At 47.8% G+C, this 13,023-nt stretch overlaps 1 protein-coding gene across 1 annotated transcript; it reads right to left on the bottom strand.

Moving 5' to 3' along the window:
• Positions 1 to 1,082: 1,082 nt before the first annotated feature.
• On the bottom strand, positions 1,083 to 3,331 carry LOC120646395 (putative laccase-18). The gene is made up of 3 exons (XM_039922975.1): positions 3,147 to 3,331; positions 1,518 to 3,027; positions 1,083 to 1,422 (listed from the first exon to the last, which is right to left on the bottom strand). The coding sequence occupies exons 1-3, from the start codon at positions 3,249 to 3,251 to the stop codon at positions 1,268 to 1,270; spliced, it is 1,770 nt and encodes a 589-aa protein (XP_039778909.1). The 5' UTR covers positions 3,252 to 3,331; the 3' UTR covers positions 1,083 to 1,267.
• Positions 3,332 to 13,023: the final 9,692 nt, after the last annotated feature.

Raw genomic sequence — 13,023 nt, 5'->3', positions numbered from 1 at the left:
GACCATGCCTTATTATCTATCAACGGGTAATCGCGGCATAGAGCAAAAACTCAACTCCTTATAAAGATCCTCCCAGAAGAGGGCACATGAGCCATCATTCAATCCAGAAGAGGGCCGGGTGTTGGTTCCATTGCCAGACATTAGATACAATAAGAGATGCTCACAACTTTTTTTTTCCTATCTTACATTACATATATATATATATATATATATATATATGCCACATGTTTCCTTTTTTTCTTTGCCACATGTTTCCTGAAAATTCAGAGATGCTCTATGCACTGCACGTCTGCCATTATCGGGCTCTGATCTTAATTCTGAAGAAGATGCATGGGCTGTAACGTAGCTGGGCTACAATTTTCAGTGTTGTTAACGGGCTATCTTTTTTCTTGGCCTTCACTCAAATTTTGGAGACAATGTATCCTTCTTGATCTGGTTTCCATGGGCCAATTGTTTTTTGAGTTGATTGTTACTATCAAAGTTTGGGCCCAAGGACACTTATATGGGCTTTACTTCCCGTGGCTTTTGCAACTGGAATTTACTATGGGTTGATGCAGGAAGTTTGGGCATGAAAATGATCGATGAAAGGAGACAAAAAGTAGGATCAAAGACGAAGATTCTCCATTAGGAAGTGGATCTAAATTTAGAAGGGCTATGCATAAATATAAATTTTATTTGAATGTATCTCGTAAAGTGCAGTTTCTAAACTTTTTCAAAATTTCACCTAATGAAATTGGTAGAAAGTTAGAATGAGTTCACTGACTATACGAACTGTTTAGCCGGGCACCGGGGAAACATTAAATAAAATTTTTATAGAATGCTTCATTTTGTAGGCGAGGTTAGTAAGATGATGATGTAGGTTAGCCGGTTAAAATTTCTGCTTCAGATAAAGATTCCTGGCAGATATTGCATGATAAATTTAAAACCCCCATGGAATGGGAGTAGTGCCCCAACAATTTGCTCTACTTCCATTCCATTGGAGGGCAAGGGAATACCTGAATATTTGAAAAATAATATGTTTATTAATGGTAACAACAAGATTAATAGAATTCTTACAAATTCCGAAATTCTTATATTCCTCTCAACTTGAATTGTTATGGTACCGACTTACGCACTGACATACACATGTAAATATAAAAAAAATTACATCGATCTCTTGCAATAAGAATTACAACCAATAATGCGATGAAGGATGGTAATGCCTTCATCTTTATTCGTTACGTTGAATAAATAAAAATAAAAGTTCCCCACCCATCTTAATCAGAACTTAAGGCTTACTGAAACCATTGGTGCCGCATCTCTGGAAGTCCGGCGGCGGCGGGGGCAGGCTCGTCTCAGGCGTCGGGCCATCCTCCACGATGAACGCCGTCGCCATGCCCATGACGATGTGGAACTCAAAGTGGCAGTGCAGGTACCACATCCCTGTTCAATGTTCATTCATCAAGATCGACTCAACCAAACATTAGACGACAACCAGCTGGTATAATTGTACATTATTGTACAATTATTGTACATACCTGGATTATCCGTGACGAAGCGAATTGCTACCCAGCCTACCCTTGGCACATGCACAGTGTTCCTGAGCTGGGGGTTGTAGTAGTTGAACTTCTTGACGTCCCTCTTGGGATCGAAGTTGCCGAGCCCCTGCGCGAGCACGAAGAAGTCGTATCCATGGAGGTGCATCGGGTTGGGGTCGCTCTGCAGCAGCGCCGTGCTCTGGAACACGATCTCCACCGACGAGTTGTACTTGAATCGCCGGAGCCTGATCGCCTTGGTCGTCGGCTCGAGCACCTCCTCCAGCGGCCCGACTGGGATCAGGTCCATGTCGGTGTAGTTGTACGGCCGCGGCGGGTTGTCGGGGAAGTCCTCCGTGTACACGCCCTCGCCGGCGCCGTCGTAGTAGCGCTCCAGCAGCGACGCCGCCGTCTGGTGGTGGAAGGAGACGTTGTTCATGGTGGCCACCGTGATGGTCTCATTGCTGCGGCGGAGCTTGCAGTCCTTCTTGCCGCCGCGGCAGATGGAGCCGAGCCCGAGCGTGACGAAGAGGCGCTCGTCGACGCGCGCCGGCACGCGGTGGCGCCCCGGGAAGGCGAGCCCGGTGAAGTTGCCGCGGAAGTAGTATGACGGCAAGGTGTCGTACTGGCCGGGCATGAGCGGAGCCGGCACGGGCAGGCCGTTGTTGTCGGCGCGCACGCCGGCGTAGCGGACGAGGCCGCGAGTGCTGAGCGCGCGGATCTGCAGGTCCGGCGGCGGCGGCTGGTTGGCGACGGCGGTCATGTGGTAGTGCCCCGGCGGCGCATCGGCGATCATGAGCACGTCGATGGTCTCGCCGGGGGCGATGGTCACCATGTCCGTCCGGAACGGCGTCAGGTAGTTGGCGTCGGCGCCGACCACCGTGAACGTGTGCCCGGCCACCTTGAAGAAGTACTCGGAGAAGAGCGCGGCGTTGATGAACCGCAGCAGGTAGCTCTTTCCGCGCTCCACGTCGAGCACGAAGCTCTCTTCTGGCACGCCGGAGCAGTTGCTGAGGTCGCCGAGCTTGCCGTTGATGGTGGCGGAGAGCGGGTCGTCCTCGAAGTTGCCGTCGAGGTTCCGGCGGTCGAGCTCGACGAGGTCGAGCTGCCACCACTCGCCGATGACGATGGGCACGTCCTTGGCCGGCGTCGGGAACGGGTAGCGACCGTCCTTGGGGCGGACGACGATGGCGCCATGGATGGAGGCGCGGAGGCAGGTGACGTGGGCGTGCCACCAGAGCGTGCCGACCTGGCCGGCGACGTCGAATCGGTAGGTGCGGTTGCCGCCGGGAGGGACGGGGCACTCGGTGACGTAGCCGGCGCCGTCGGCCCAGCAGCTGCGCAGCTGCCGGACGCCGTGCCAGTGGATGGTGACGCCGTGCGGCAGCTGGTTCACCAGGTGGACGACCACCGTGTCGCCGTCGGTTACGTCCAGCTGCGGCCCGGGGAGCTGCCCGTTCACCACGTACACCTTGGTCGTGTTGCACAGGTGGGTCATGTTCATCTCATGGACCTGCAGTTAGTTTGACCATTGGGAGAGATAGCAAGCAAGATTACAAACTCTGGCAGGTGGCAGCTGATGAGTCGATCAGCAGGATCAACATCACGAGGTAGCATAGATATACTACTTACAACAAAAGTGTGCTCGACGACGGCTGCCTCGCCGTCGCCGACGACGGCCAGGGCGACAATGGCCATGCAGAGAATGGATGCCGCCATGGAGAGTTGCTTCCCCATGGCTTCTCCAAGCTAGGATTAGCAGCTGGGTTTGCTATAACCTTCCTTGCTAATAAGCCACTTGGTTAATCTTGTGTTGTGGAGAGGTGATGCCTGCTTCTGCTGCTGGGCCTGTCACATAGGCCTATATATACTCGCGAGATGGAACACCTGAGCCACACGGGCGGATTACACAGAGTTCAAAATCAAACACTAAAAAACACTCGAAATGACGACGAGTGTCAAAATTTTGGCAGACGCCGTACAACACAAGGTGTTTGGGTTGGGCGGGCATCAATTCTTCTAATGCTAGCTTGAAAGTATCGTGGCCCGAGAAGGGAGGTTGAATTGGAATTTTTTCGAATTTCTAACTAGTTCTTAATCTAGACTAGTATTGCCCAATCTATAAATTCGAAACCTAGTCACTAGAGCACGCTAGCAAAGGGTCCTTAGGTAGGTAAACATACTATTATGATCATTTTGCCTAGACGGATGCACACTAGCAAGATCAAATCCTAAGAAAGAGCTCACGCTAACAAGCAAGTTGTCCTAGTCAAACTACAAGCAAGAAAAGCAACAAACGGAATTAAATGCTTGAAGTAAAAGTGGAAGACAAGAGACAACCGGATTTTTTCCCGTGGTATCGAGGAGTTGACGCTCCCCCCTAATCCACGTTGGAGCACCCACACAAGGGTATAGCTCCCTTGCTCCACCAAGAAGCAAGTGATCACTAAGAATGCTCTTTCTCCATCTCCGGAACGGCGAGCTTCACACCGTATACAATCTTCTTGTCTTGGGGCTCCCACAAACACCAAGAGCTCACCAAGAACCTCCCGATCACCAAGACCGGCTAGGTGCCGTGAAACACCAAGAGTAACAAGCTCCTAAGCCTTCACTTGACCTTCACTCAGTTGGCCCTAGCTCAAACACACTTGCTACACTTGCAAATGATGGATTCTTCAAGGTTGAAGCACAAACAAATTGCTAGATCTTCTCTTGTTTGCTCAAAGCACTTTCTCTTCTTCTCAAGGGTGGCCTCTAGTATTCAGGGTGTCAAAGGCAACTGAAATGAGCCACGGGGTGCCCTTATATAGAGTGGAAGGAGTTACATAGCCGTTGGAGGTCCACTGCAGAAAAACCGTAAGCACCGGAAGAACCGATGGTGTCAGTTTTGAGGCGTCAGTTCAACCGGTCTCTCTGTGTCCAAATTGTAGCCGTTGGGGTTCTGACACAGTGTCCAGGCTTGCTTCAATGCACCGGTGCATGCTCCGTAGGGGCATCGGTTCAACCGGTGCTGAAGAGGTTTACTGATCAATTCAAACAAGTTCTCTGGAACAAAGGACGTTTGATGCACCGGTGCTTTGATTCCGAAGCGTCGGTTCAACCGGTGCTGAAGAGAAGTTGAAGTCCACCAAAACATGCTCTCTGGAACAAAGAACTTCCATTGCACCGGTGCTTACTTTTTTTTTTACCATCGGTTCAACCGGTGCTAGACTTGATTTTTGCCTTCATCCAGAGAAGATAGACCGATAGGGCATCGGTCCTTCCGCCAAGCATCGGATGCTCCGACACTAGGGCACCGGTTCAACCGGTGCTGCTGTTTTTTCTGGTTTTCAGCTGAATTGACTTGGATTTCAATGTAACTTCGATTGTTTCTTCTTCCAAGTGTTGTGTTAACTTCTATTGACCATCTTGAACTGTTTTTGAGCGAGTGTGCAAGATTTCTAAGGCCAACTCAATTTTGATCAAGCTACTAACTCATGAACCCCTCTTAATAGTACGGTCAAAAACTAAAAACTATAAACCCTATCTAAATCAAGTGTCCTTCATCTCCTTGTGACACTTGAGACTAGAAAGGTCCTTAATCTTTGAAATTGAGTCCTTGGCACGCATGATTGTTCCGAATTGAGGGGTCTCTTTTCACATTTCATATGAGACTAAATTAAACAATAATTTTTCCTTCAAAACATACGTTAGTCACATATGGTTGTCATTAATCACCGAAACTTACCATTTACATCTATCGGCCTAGATGCACTTCAATCTCCCCCTTTTTGGTGATTGATGACAACACAAAGTAGAGATACACAAGATATGAAATTGAAAGCGATAAACAAGCATGCATTACTCGAAATAAAGCACATGTAGGGACATGTCAACACAGAGCAAATACAATATCCAAATAACATGTCCATACACAAAATCCATGAAGATCCAATCACGCCACAAACCACCAAGCTCCCCCTATCTCTACTCCCCCTATCTATCTCCCCCTTTGGCAACAAAGCACCAAAAAGAAAGGCGATCTAATCCTGAGCTGGAGAAGGCGGGGTCTTCCTGCTGGGTCCGGTGGAAAACTGAGCGGCGGAGTCGTCGGCGTCGTCGTCCGTCCAGTCGTCGTCGACCGAAGAAGACTTCTGCTCGACCGGAGTCGTCGGAGCAGCAGAAGTAGCTGGAGTAGCGGTAGAAGCTGGCGCGGCGATGATCGTGGAGTCCGTCGGAGGAGCAGACGTGACGGGAGTCAGGTCTGGCTGAGTGGGGCGCACGACGGATGGACGGAGCACCTCAGGCTGTGAAGGTGACTCGAACGTGAGTGACTGAGCCGAGGGGTGCTGGAGCTGGTGTAGGATCTGCTGCTGTCTAAGAAACTCTGCATGCTGCTCGGCAGTCCAAACACTAGGCTGTGGAGCAGGAGCCGGAGCAGCAGTAGGTACAGGACTGGCAAACAACCCGGTCTGAAGAAATGGTGACATCGGGAAGGATGACAAGGGTGTCTGCACAAAACCGCCAACAGGAGGAGCGGGAGCAGTGGGGTCGAACTGGAGCTGCTGGGGTGTAGGGAGCTGAGGCTCAGGCAGTCCAGTGTGACGATACAGCTGACCGAAGCATCCCGAGAAGAAAGTGAACATCTGCTGCTGGATCTGGGACTGCTGCTGAAGCTGTAATCTCATGGCCTCCTGCTGCTGCCGAATGCCCTCAAGAACAAGTGTCTGGGCCTCCTGCTGGCGAGCCTGCTCAGCTTGCATGCTCAGCTGAGCTGCAGCAAACCGGTCCTGCTGGTCAGAGAGCCGAGTAAGTATCGCTGCAAGAGAGTCTGGCTGTGTGACCTATGCAGTGGTAACTGGAGGAGCAGGGGCTCGTGCTGCACCGGAGGATCCTGCCTCATCATCATGAGCACCTCGAGGAGCTGTGACAGTGGGAATGAAATCCTCGTCATCCTCCGAGTCCTCCGAGTCTGTGATCAGGTAGTGTGGGAGCTGGGCCTCTGCTGCTGCAAGTGAAGCGTCCTCGGCTGCTATCGGATCGTCTACAACTCTGCCCTCAGCTAAGAACCGCTCATCCAGAACCCGCTGTGCTCAACGCTGGCCTCGCGAGCCACGACGACCGTCTCGAGGAGTAGCAGGTGAGTAAAAACTGAAGTGTGTCCTCGAGTGCTCCAGCTCATCCATATGCTCATTCTGACTGAGCTGAGCAAGAATCCAGCAGATCCAATGAGCAAAAGGATGGCGACGGTGTACTGTCATCCCATCCAGAATCACGTCCTCAAGCTCGCAGATAAAGAAGTCGACGAGGTCAAAGTCTCGTCCTGTCATGATGTATAGTAGGAGCCACTGCTGCAGAGCTGTAATCCCCTCGTTGTATCCAATCCGGAACAACAGACTCTTTCTCAGAGCTAGGTGGATAGAGTGTGCCATGGGAGTCAGTCTGTCCGGAGTCCTCGGTGTGCCAGGTAGGAATGGCTGCTGAAAGAGAATACTGATCTCCTCGTCAGATGGAACGTGAGACTCATGAGGACGTCGAGGAGGTACCGTGCTGCCATAAGCCTGGTAGTGTACGAAGTGTGGCTCCTCGGCAATCTGAACTCCAAGAAAGGTAGCCAGTCGTGCTCGGGTCAAACGATAGTGCCTCTCCTGGAACATGAAATCTATAAACTGCCGGTCCTCCTCAACAAACAGAGTGGCGTAGAAAACTCGAACCCACTCTCGAATGTATCTGGACCTCTCACTGAGTAGAGCAGGCAATCCAACATATCTCTCGAAGAGAGGAAGCACTGGAGTCCCACCTGCTGCTACACGCATAGCCACCCAGTGGAGCATCTTGTGCTCACTGATCTTGATATCCAACTGGTAGTAGGTGTGGTAAAAAGACTCCTGGAGCAGAGTGTAAAAGCGACGATCAACTCCAACGTCTCTCTGCTCGGGAAACCACTGCTCCGGGGTGACATATCTCAGTCTCTTGACCCTAGGTCCTGAAATACCCCTGAGATCAAAAAGCTTAACCTCGGGCAGCTCCTCACTGTCCTGACCTCCTGTCTGAGTCTGACTGTCGGTGTGCTGCTGCTGTGTATGACCTGCTCCCCTTTGAGTGCCACCACCTCGAGTCCGTGGACCTGAGCGGGACTCAGGTGTGGTCTGAGCTGTCTGAGTACGTCCTGAGCGACGTAACTGCTGCTGTGGCTCCCCCTGAACCTGAGGATCCCTGATCCTGAGCGATCCCTGCCTGTCTGCAGCATCGGCAACTGCCTCTGCCTGCTCTCGCTCGCGGTCCTCACGGGTGCGCTTCTTCTTCTTCTGCGCTACCATCTTACCCTTGCCCTTCTTGTCACCGGCCATCTGTCATAGAGAGTCAAAACAAAGATTTGATTTGAGCCTATGACGTGAAATCTACTATGTGAGCATGTGCTAAGATAAGTGACAAGATTCTTATGTGAGTGATCAAGGCAAGAATCTAAGGAAACATGTGTGTAAAGGATAAGAAATCTAAGATACAACACATGCCGAGGAGGTTAAGTTCATACCCTGATAGAGCAAGCGAGGAAAAAACCGACAGAAACGACACAAATTGTCTTAGAGACAATCTGTCGAACACCTTAAGTGCAGATTAGCACAAGGTGGAAGGGGCACTGTGCGCTTGGTTCCCTGTGCTCTAGGAGATCCAGAGGAGAATGGAGGTGCACGGCGTCGGTTCATCCGCCATGCATCGGAAGCACCGGTGGTCATCGGTGTAAAGGTAGGAGGTTGTTCCAGAGGCGATGCAGAAACCGAGCCACGAAGACTTTAAGCACCGGTTGAACCGATGTAGAGAAAAAAACAGGCGTCGGTTTAACCGGTGGTTAAGGAAAAGTTCTGCTGAACTACAAACTCTACTTCTGATCCAAATTTTCAAAACCAAAGCCTTAAGCACTCAATTTGGACCATTTTCGAGAGACAACCTCACCCCTCAAACACTCATACTAAGTGCTCGCAAGCTTTTATATTAACATAGGCAAATTAAGATCCAAGCGAGGATTAAACACAAAAACCAAATGTATGAGCCACTTTGCCTCTGAACTTAGAGATTGAAACTTTAAGTTCGATAGGACGTGACTCAATAGGCATGAAAGCGCAATATTGATCTTATCACTCTTGTGGAGATGATATATCATATTTAGTATGAATATCTTTCTCGAAGTGTGATTTGCTCCCTTGTGATGCTACTAACGTGATGCAATGCCAATGCAAAGCTAGAAATTAAACATGGATGCATTCTATATGACAAGCACATGCATTGCAAAAATTTAAATCTATCTTGTCAAGTTTTAACCCTTGGCAAGCTTCTTCATGATGAACCATTCTTCATGCCATGAGCAAAACCAAAACCACCGGCTCATGCAAGACCCATGTTCATCACTATCTTGACAAGGTTAGACAAGTCCCTAGCATATGTACATATGAAATGCATCTATATGACAAGGCAATTATATGACGTTAGAAGCATCTAAAACGTTAAGCTCACTTCGCAACCTACAAAAGGTGCTCTCATCTAGAGGTTTGGTGAAGATATCCGCCAATTGATCTTCGGAACGAACACCACAAAGTAGTATATCATTCCTTGCCACATGATCTCTTAGAAAGTGATGGCGAATATCTATGTGCTTGGTACGAGAGTGTTGAACCGGGTTGTTAGCAATTTTAACGGCACTCTCGTTATCACAAAGGAGCGGAATCCTATCTAATACTACACCATAGTCCAAGAGGCTTTGCTTCATGTAGAGGATTTGAGCACAACAAGCCCCGGCGGCAATGTATTCCGCCTCCGCGGTTGACAAGGCCACGGAATTTTGTTTCTTTGACGACCAAGAGACTAAGGAACGCCCTAGCAAGTGGCACCCACCCGATGTACTCTTGCGATCCACACGGCATCCGGCAAAGTCCGAATCCGAGTATCCCAAGAGTGTAAAACTAGCGCCTTTGGGGTACCACAAGCCTATGCTAGGCGTATGCTTGAGATATCTAAGGATCCTCTTAACGGCACTAATGTGTGATTCCTTAGGATTAGCTTGAAAGCGGGCACACATGCATACGCTAAACATGATATCGGGCCTAGATGCGGTTAGGTAAAGAAGTGACCCAATCATAGAACGATAGAGAGTTTGGTCAACCGATTTACCTCCCTCATCCAAGTCAAGATGTCCATTAGTTGGCATTGGAGTCTTGATCGGCTTGCAATCATCCATCTTGAATTTCTTGAGAATATCCTTTGTATACTTTTCTTGATGGATGAAGGTCCCTTCCTTCAATTGCTTGATTTGAAACCCAAGGAAGAAATTGAGTTCACCGATCATGGACATCTCAAATTCCCTAGCCATTATTTCTCCAAATTCTTTGCAAAGAGTGGGGTTAGTTGAACCTAAAATGATATCATCAACATAAATTTGACATACAAATAGCTCTTCATTGATGATTTTTGTGAATAGAGTTGTATCCACCCTCCCGATCTTGAAGCCCTTGTTGATAAGGAAGTCACGAAGGCGTTCATACCAAGCCCTTGGCGCTTGCTTGAGCCCGTAGAGCGCCTTGTGCAACCTATAAACATGATTAGGATATCTAGGGTCCTCAAACCCGGGAGGTTGTTCAACAAACACCAACTCATTAATCAAGCCATTTAAGAACGCACTTTTCACATCCATTTGAAAGAGTTTCATATTATGATGTGAAGCGTACGCTAAAAGGATACGGATGGCTTCAAGTCTTGCAACGGGGGCAAATGTTTCACCAAAATCCAACCCTTCAACTTGTGCGAAGCCCTTTGCCACAAGTCTTGCCTTGTTGCGAATCACTACACCATGCTCATCTTGTTTGTTGCGGAAGACCCACTTGGTACCAATGATATTCTTGTCTTGAGGACGTTCTTCAAGAACCCAAACTTCATTGCGGGTGAAGTTGTTGAGCTCTTCTTGCATGGCTATCACCCAATCCGGGTCCTCAAGAGCTTCATCTATATTTGTGGGTTCCAAGGAAGAAACAAACGAGTAATGTTCACAAAAAGAGGCATATTGACGTCTTCGAGTTCTTACTCCACTAGAGGGGTTACCCATGACCAAGTCAATGGGATGATTTCTTAAAGTTCTTGTAAGCCTCTCTTGTGCTTGAGACATTGTTTCTTCTAGTGATTCGTCATCTTGATCTTGAGCTTGGGCTTGTTCACTTGTGATGTGTGTATCATCAAATGGAAGTTGTTCTTCAACCACTTGTTCATCTTGGACATCATGGAAAGGAGGTGAGGCATCATCTTCTTCATCGGATGACTCATCATGGTGATGTGATGATGTAGACTTGTCTTCATCCTTTGAGTCATCCTTGGAAGTGACTTCAACTTGAGTGGATGAGGCTTGTAGCTCTTCTACCTCCTCCTTTGGCTTGACTTGCCCAATAGTGATGTTCTTCATGACTTCTCGAAGTGGTTCATCACCTACATCATCACAAGAGAAAACTTCCCCTTGGGAGCCATTAGTCTCATCAAACTCCACATCACAAGTTTCTTCAATCTTGCTTGTAGCACTATTGAATACTCGATATGCTTTGGAGTTTGATGAATAACCAATAAGAAAACCAACATCACATCTACTTTCAAACTTGCCTAGGTGCTTCCTTTTCTTGAAGATGTAGCATTTGCAACCAAACACCCGGAAGTAGGAGATGTTGGGCTTCCTCCCAATGAGAAGCTCATAGGGTGTCTTTCCCAAGAAGCGGTGAAGATAAACTCGGTTGGATGCATGGCATGCGGTGTTGATGGCTTCCGCCCAAAATCTTTGTGAGATGCCATAGTCATCCAACATTGCTCTTGCAAGGGTGATCAATGTCTTGTTCTTCCTCTCCACCACTCCATTTTGTTGGGGTGTGTATGTTGATGAAAATTCATGCTTGATCCCCAAGTCGTTGCAAAGCTCTTCTACTTGAGTGTTCCTAAACTCCGTGCCATTGTCACTCCGGACCTTCACAACACTTGACTCAAATTCATTTTGAGCTTGCTTGACAAAAATCTTGAAGATCCCCATAGTCTTGCTCTTGTCCTCTAAAAAGAAAGTCCAAGTATATCTAGAATAATCATCAACAATTACAAGACAATAGAGATTACCGCCAAGACTTTTGTAGGTGGTTGGCCCAAAGAGATCCATGTGTAGTAGCTCCAAGCTTCTTGATGTTGATAAATAAGCTTTCATGGGATGTGATGATGCAAATTGCTTCCCGGCTTGACAAGCACTACACAATTTGTTTTTGTCAAATGTAACATCTTTAACACCAACCACCATACCCCGTTTGAAGGCCTTCTTGAGTTGGCTCATGCCAATATGAGCAATTCGGCGATGCCAAAGCCAACCCATGGAGTTCTTGGAGAAGAGACATGTCGCCAAGCTTGCATCATTAGATGAGAAATCAACAAGGTAAATGTTACCATGTCGAAATCCTTTGAATATTAAGCTCTTGTCCTCCTTGCTTGTCACTATAACCTCACTATCACTAAAGGTGCATATTAGTCCTAAATCACAAAGTTGAGCAATAGATAACAAATTGAAACTAACCGACTCAACAAGCAACACATTAGAGATAGAAAGGTCCTTGGTTATGGCTACCTTACCCAAACCTACCACTTTTCCTTTTGAGTTGTCACCAAAGGTGACATGTTCATAATCGCCCACATCTTCATCTAGTGAGGTGAACATCTTTACATAGCCGGTCATGTGTTGTGTACATCCGCTATCAAGCACCCAATGCTTGCCACCGGCTTTGTAGTTCACCTACACACACATGAATCACTTTTGAGGTTTGGGAACCCATGCAAGTTTGGGTCCTTTGACATGAGTTACTAAAGCTTTAGGAACCCAAAGTTGGCAGTGGTAGCTTTCCCTTAATTTGAGTGCCAATAAACTTTGCCTTAACCTTGCCACTTTTAAGCTTGCTTAACAAGAAATGATTTTCATTGAATTGAGACTTGTAATTAGGAGGCAAGGTAGGAGGTGGACGAGTAGGAATTGGACACTCCCTTGTGTGATGCCCGGTGACTTGACAATGTTGACAATATGAGCCAACTTCCTTGTTGAAGCATGCCATGAGCTCCGGCGACTTGGGACAATTTTCCGGAGGGTTGGGAAATGATCCAAGTCCATTTGTCCCATAGTGCCTTGCATTGTGGAAGAGAATCTCCTTATGCAAGTATTCTCCTCTTGTCACATTGAACATGCATTTGCTCATGCTTTCAAGTTCCTCCTCAAGTTGTTTCTCCCTATCATGGTTAGTCTTTGAACAAGAAGGAGAAGCATGATGACAAGTAATATGGTGAGGCAACTCCACAAGATCATCACAAGAAGTAGCTATATTGACTTTGATGACTTTCTTTTGAGTTTCTTTTAGTTCTTCATCCAAAGCATCAAAGGCAATGTCAAGTTCTTGATATTTCATATTTAAGTTAGCATAGTCAAGCTTGAGCTTCTTGTTGCATGAAGTAAGTGACTTGTTAAGCACAACTACTTCCT

This window comes from Panicum virgatum, chromosome 8K (genome assembly GCF_016808335.1).
Source record: "Panicum virgatum strain AP13 chromosome 8K, P.virgatum_v5, whole genome shotgun sequence".
NCBI classification, from domain to species: Eukaryota; Viridiplantae; Streptophyta; class Magnoliopsida; order Poales; family Poaceae; genus Panicum; species Panicum virgatum.
Note: the sequence above shows the minus strand (reverse complement) of the source record. Positions and strands in the feature narration are given on the sequence as shown.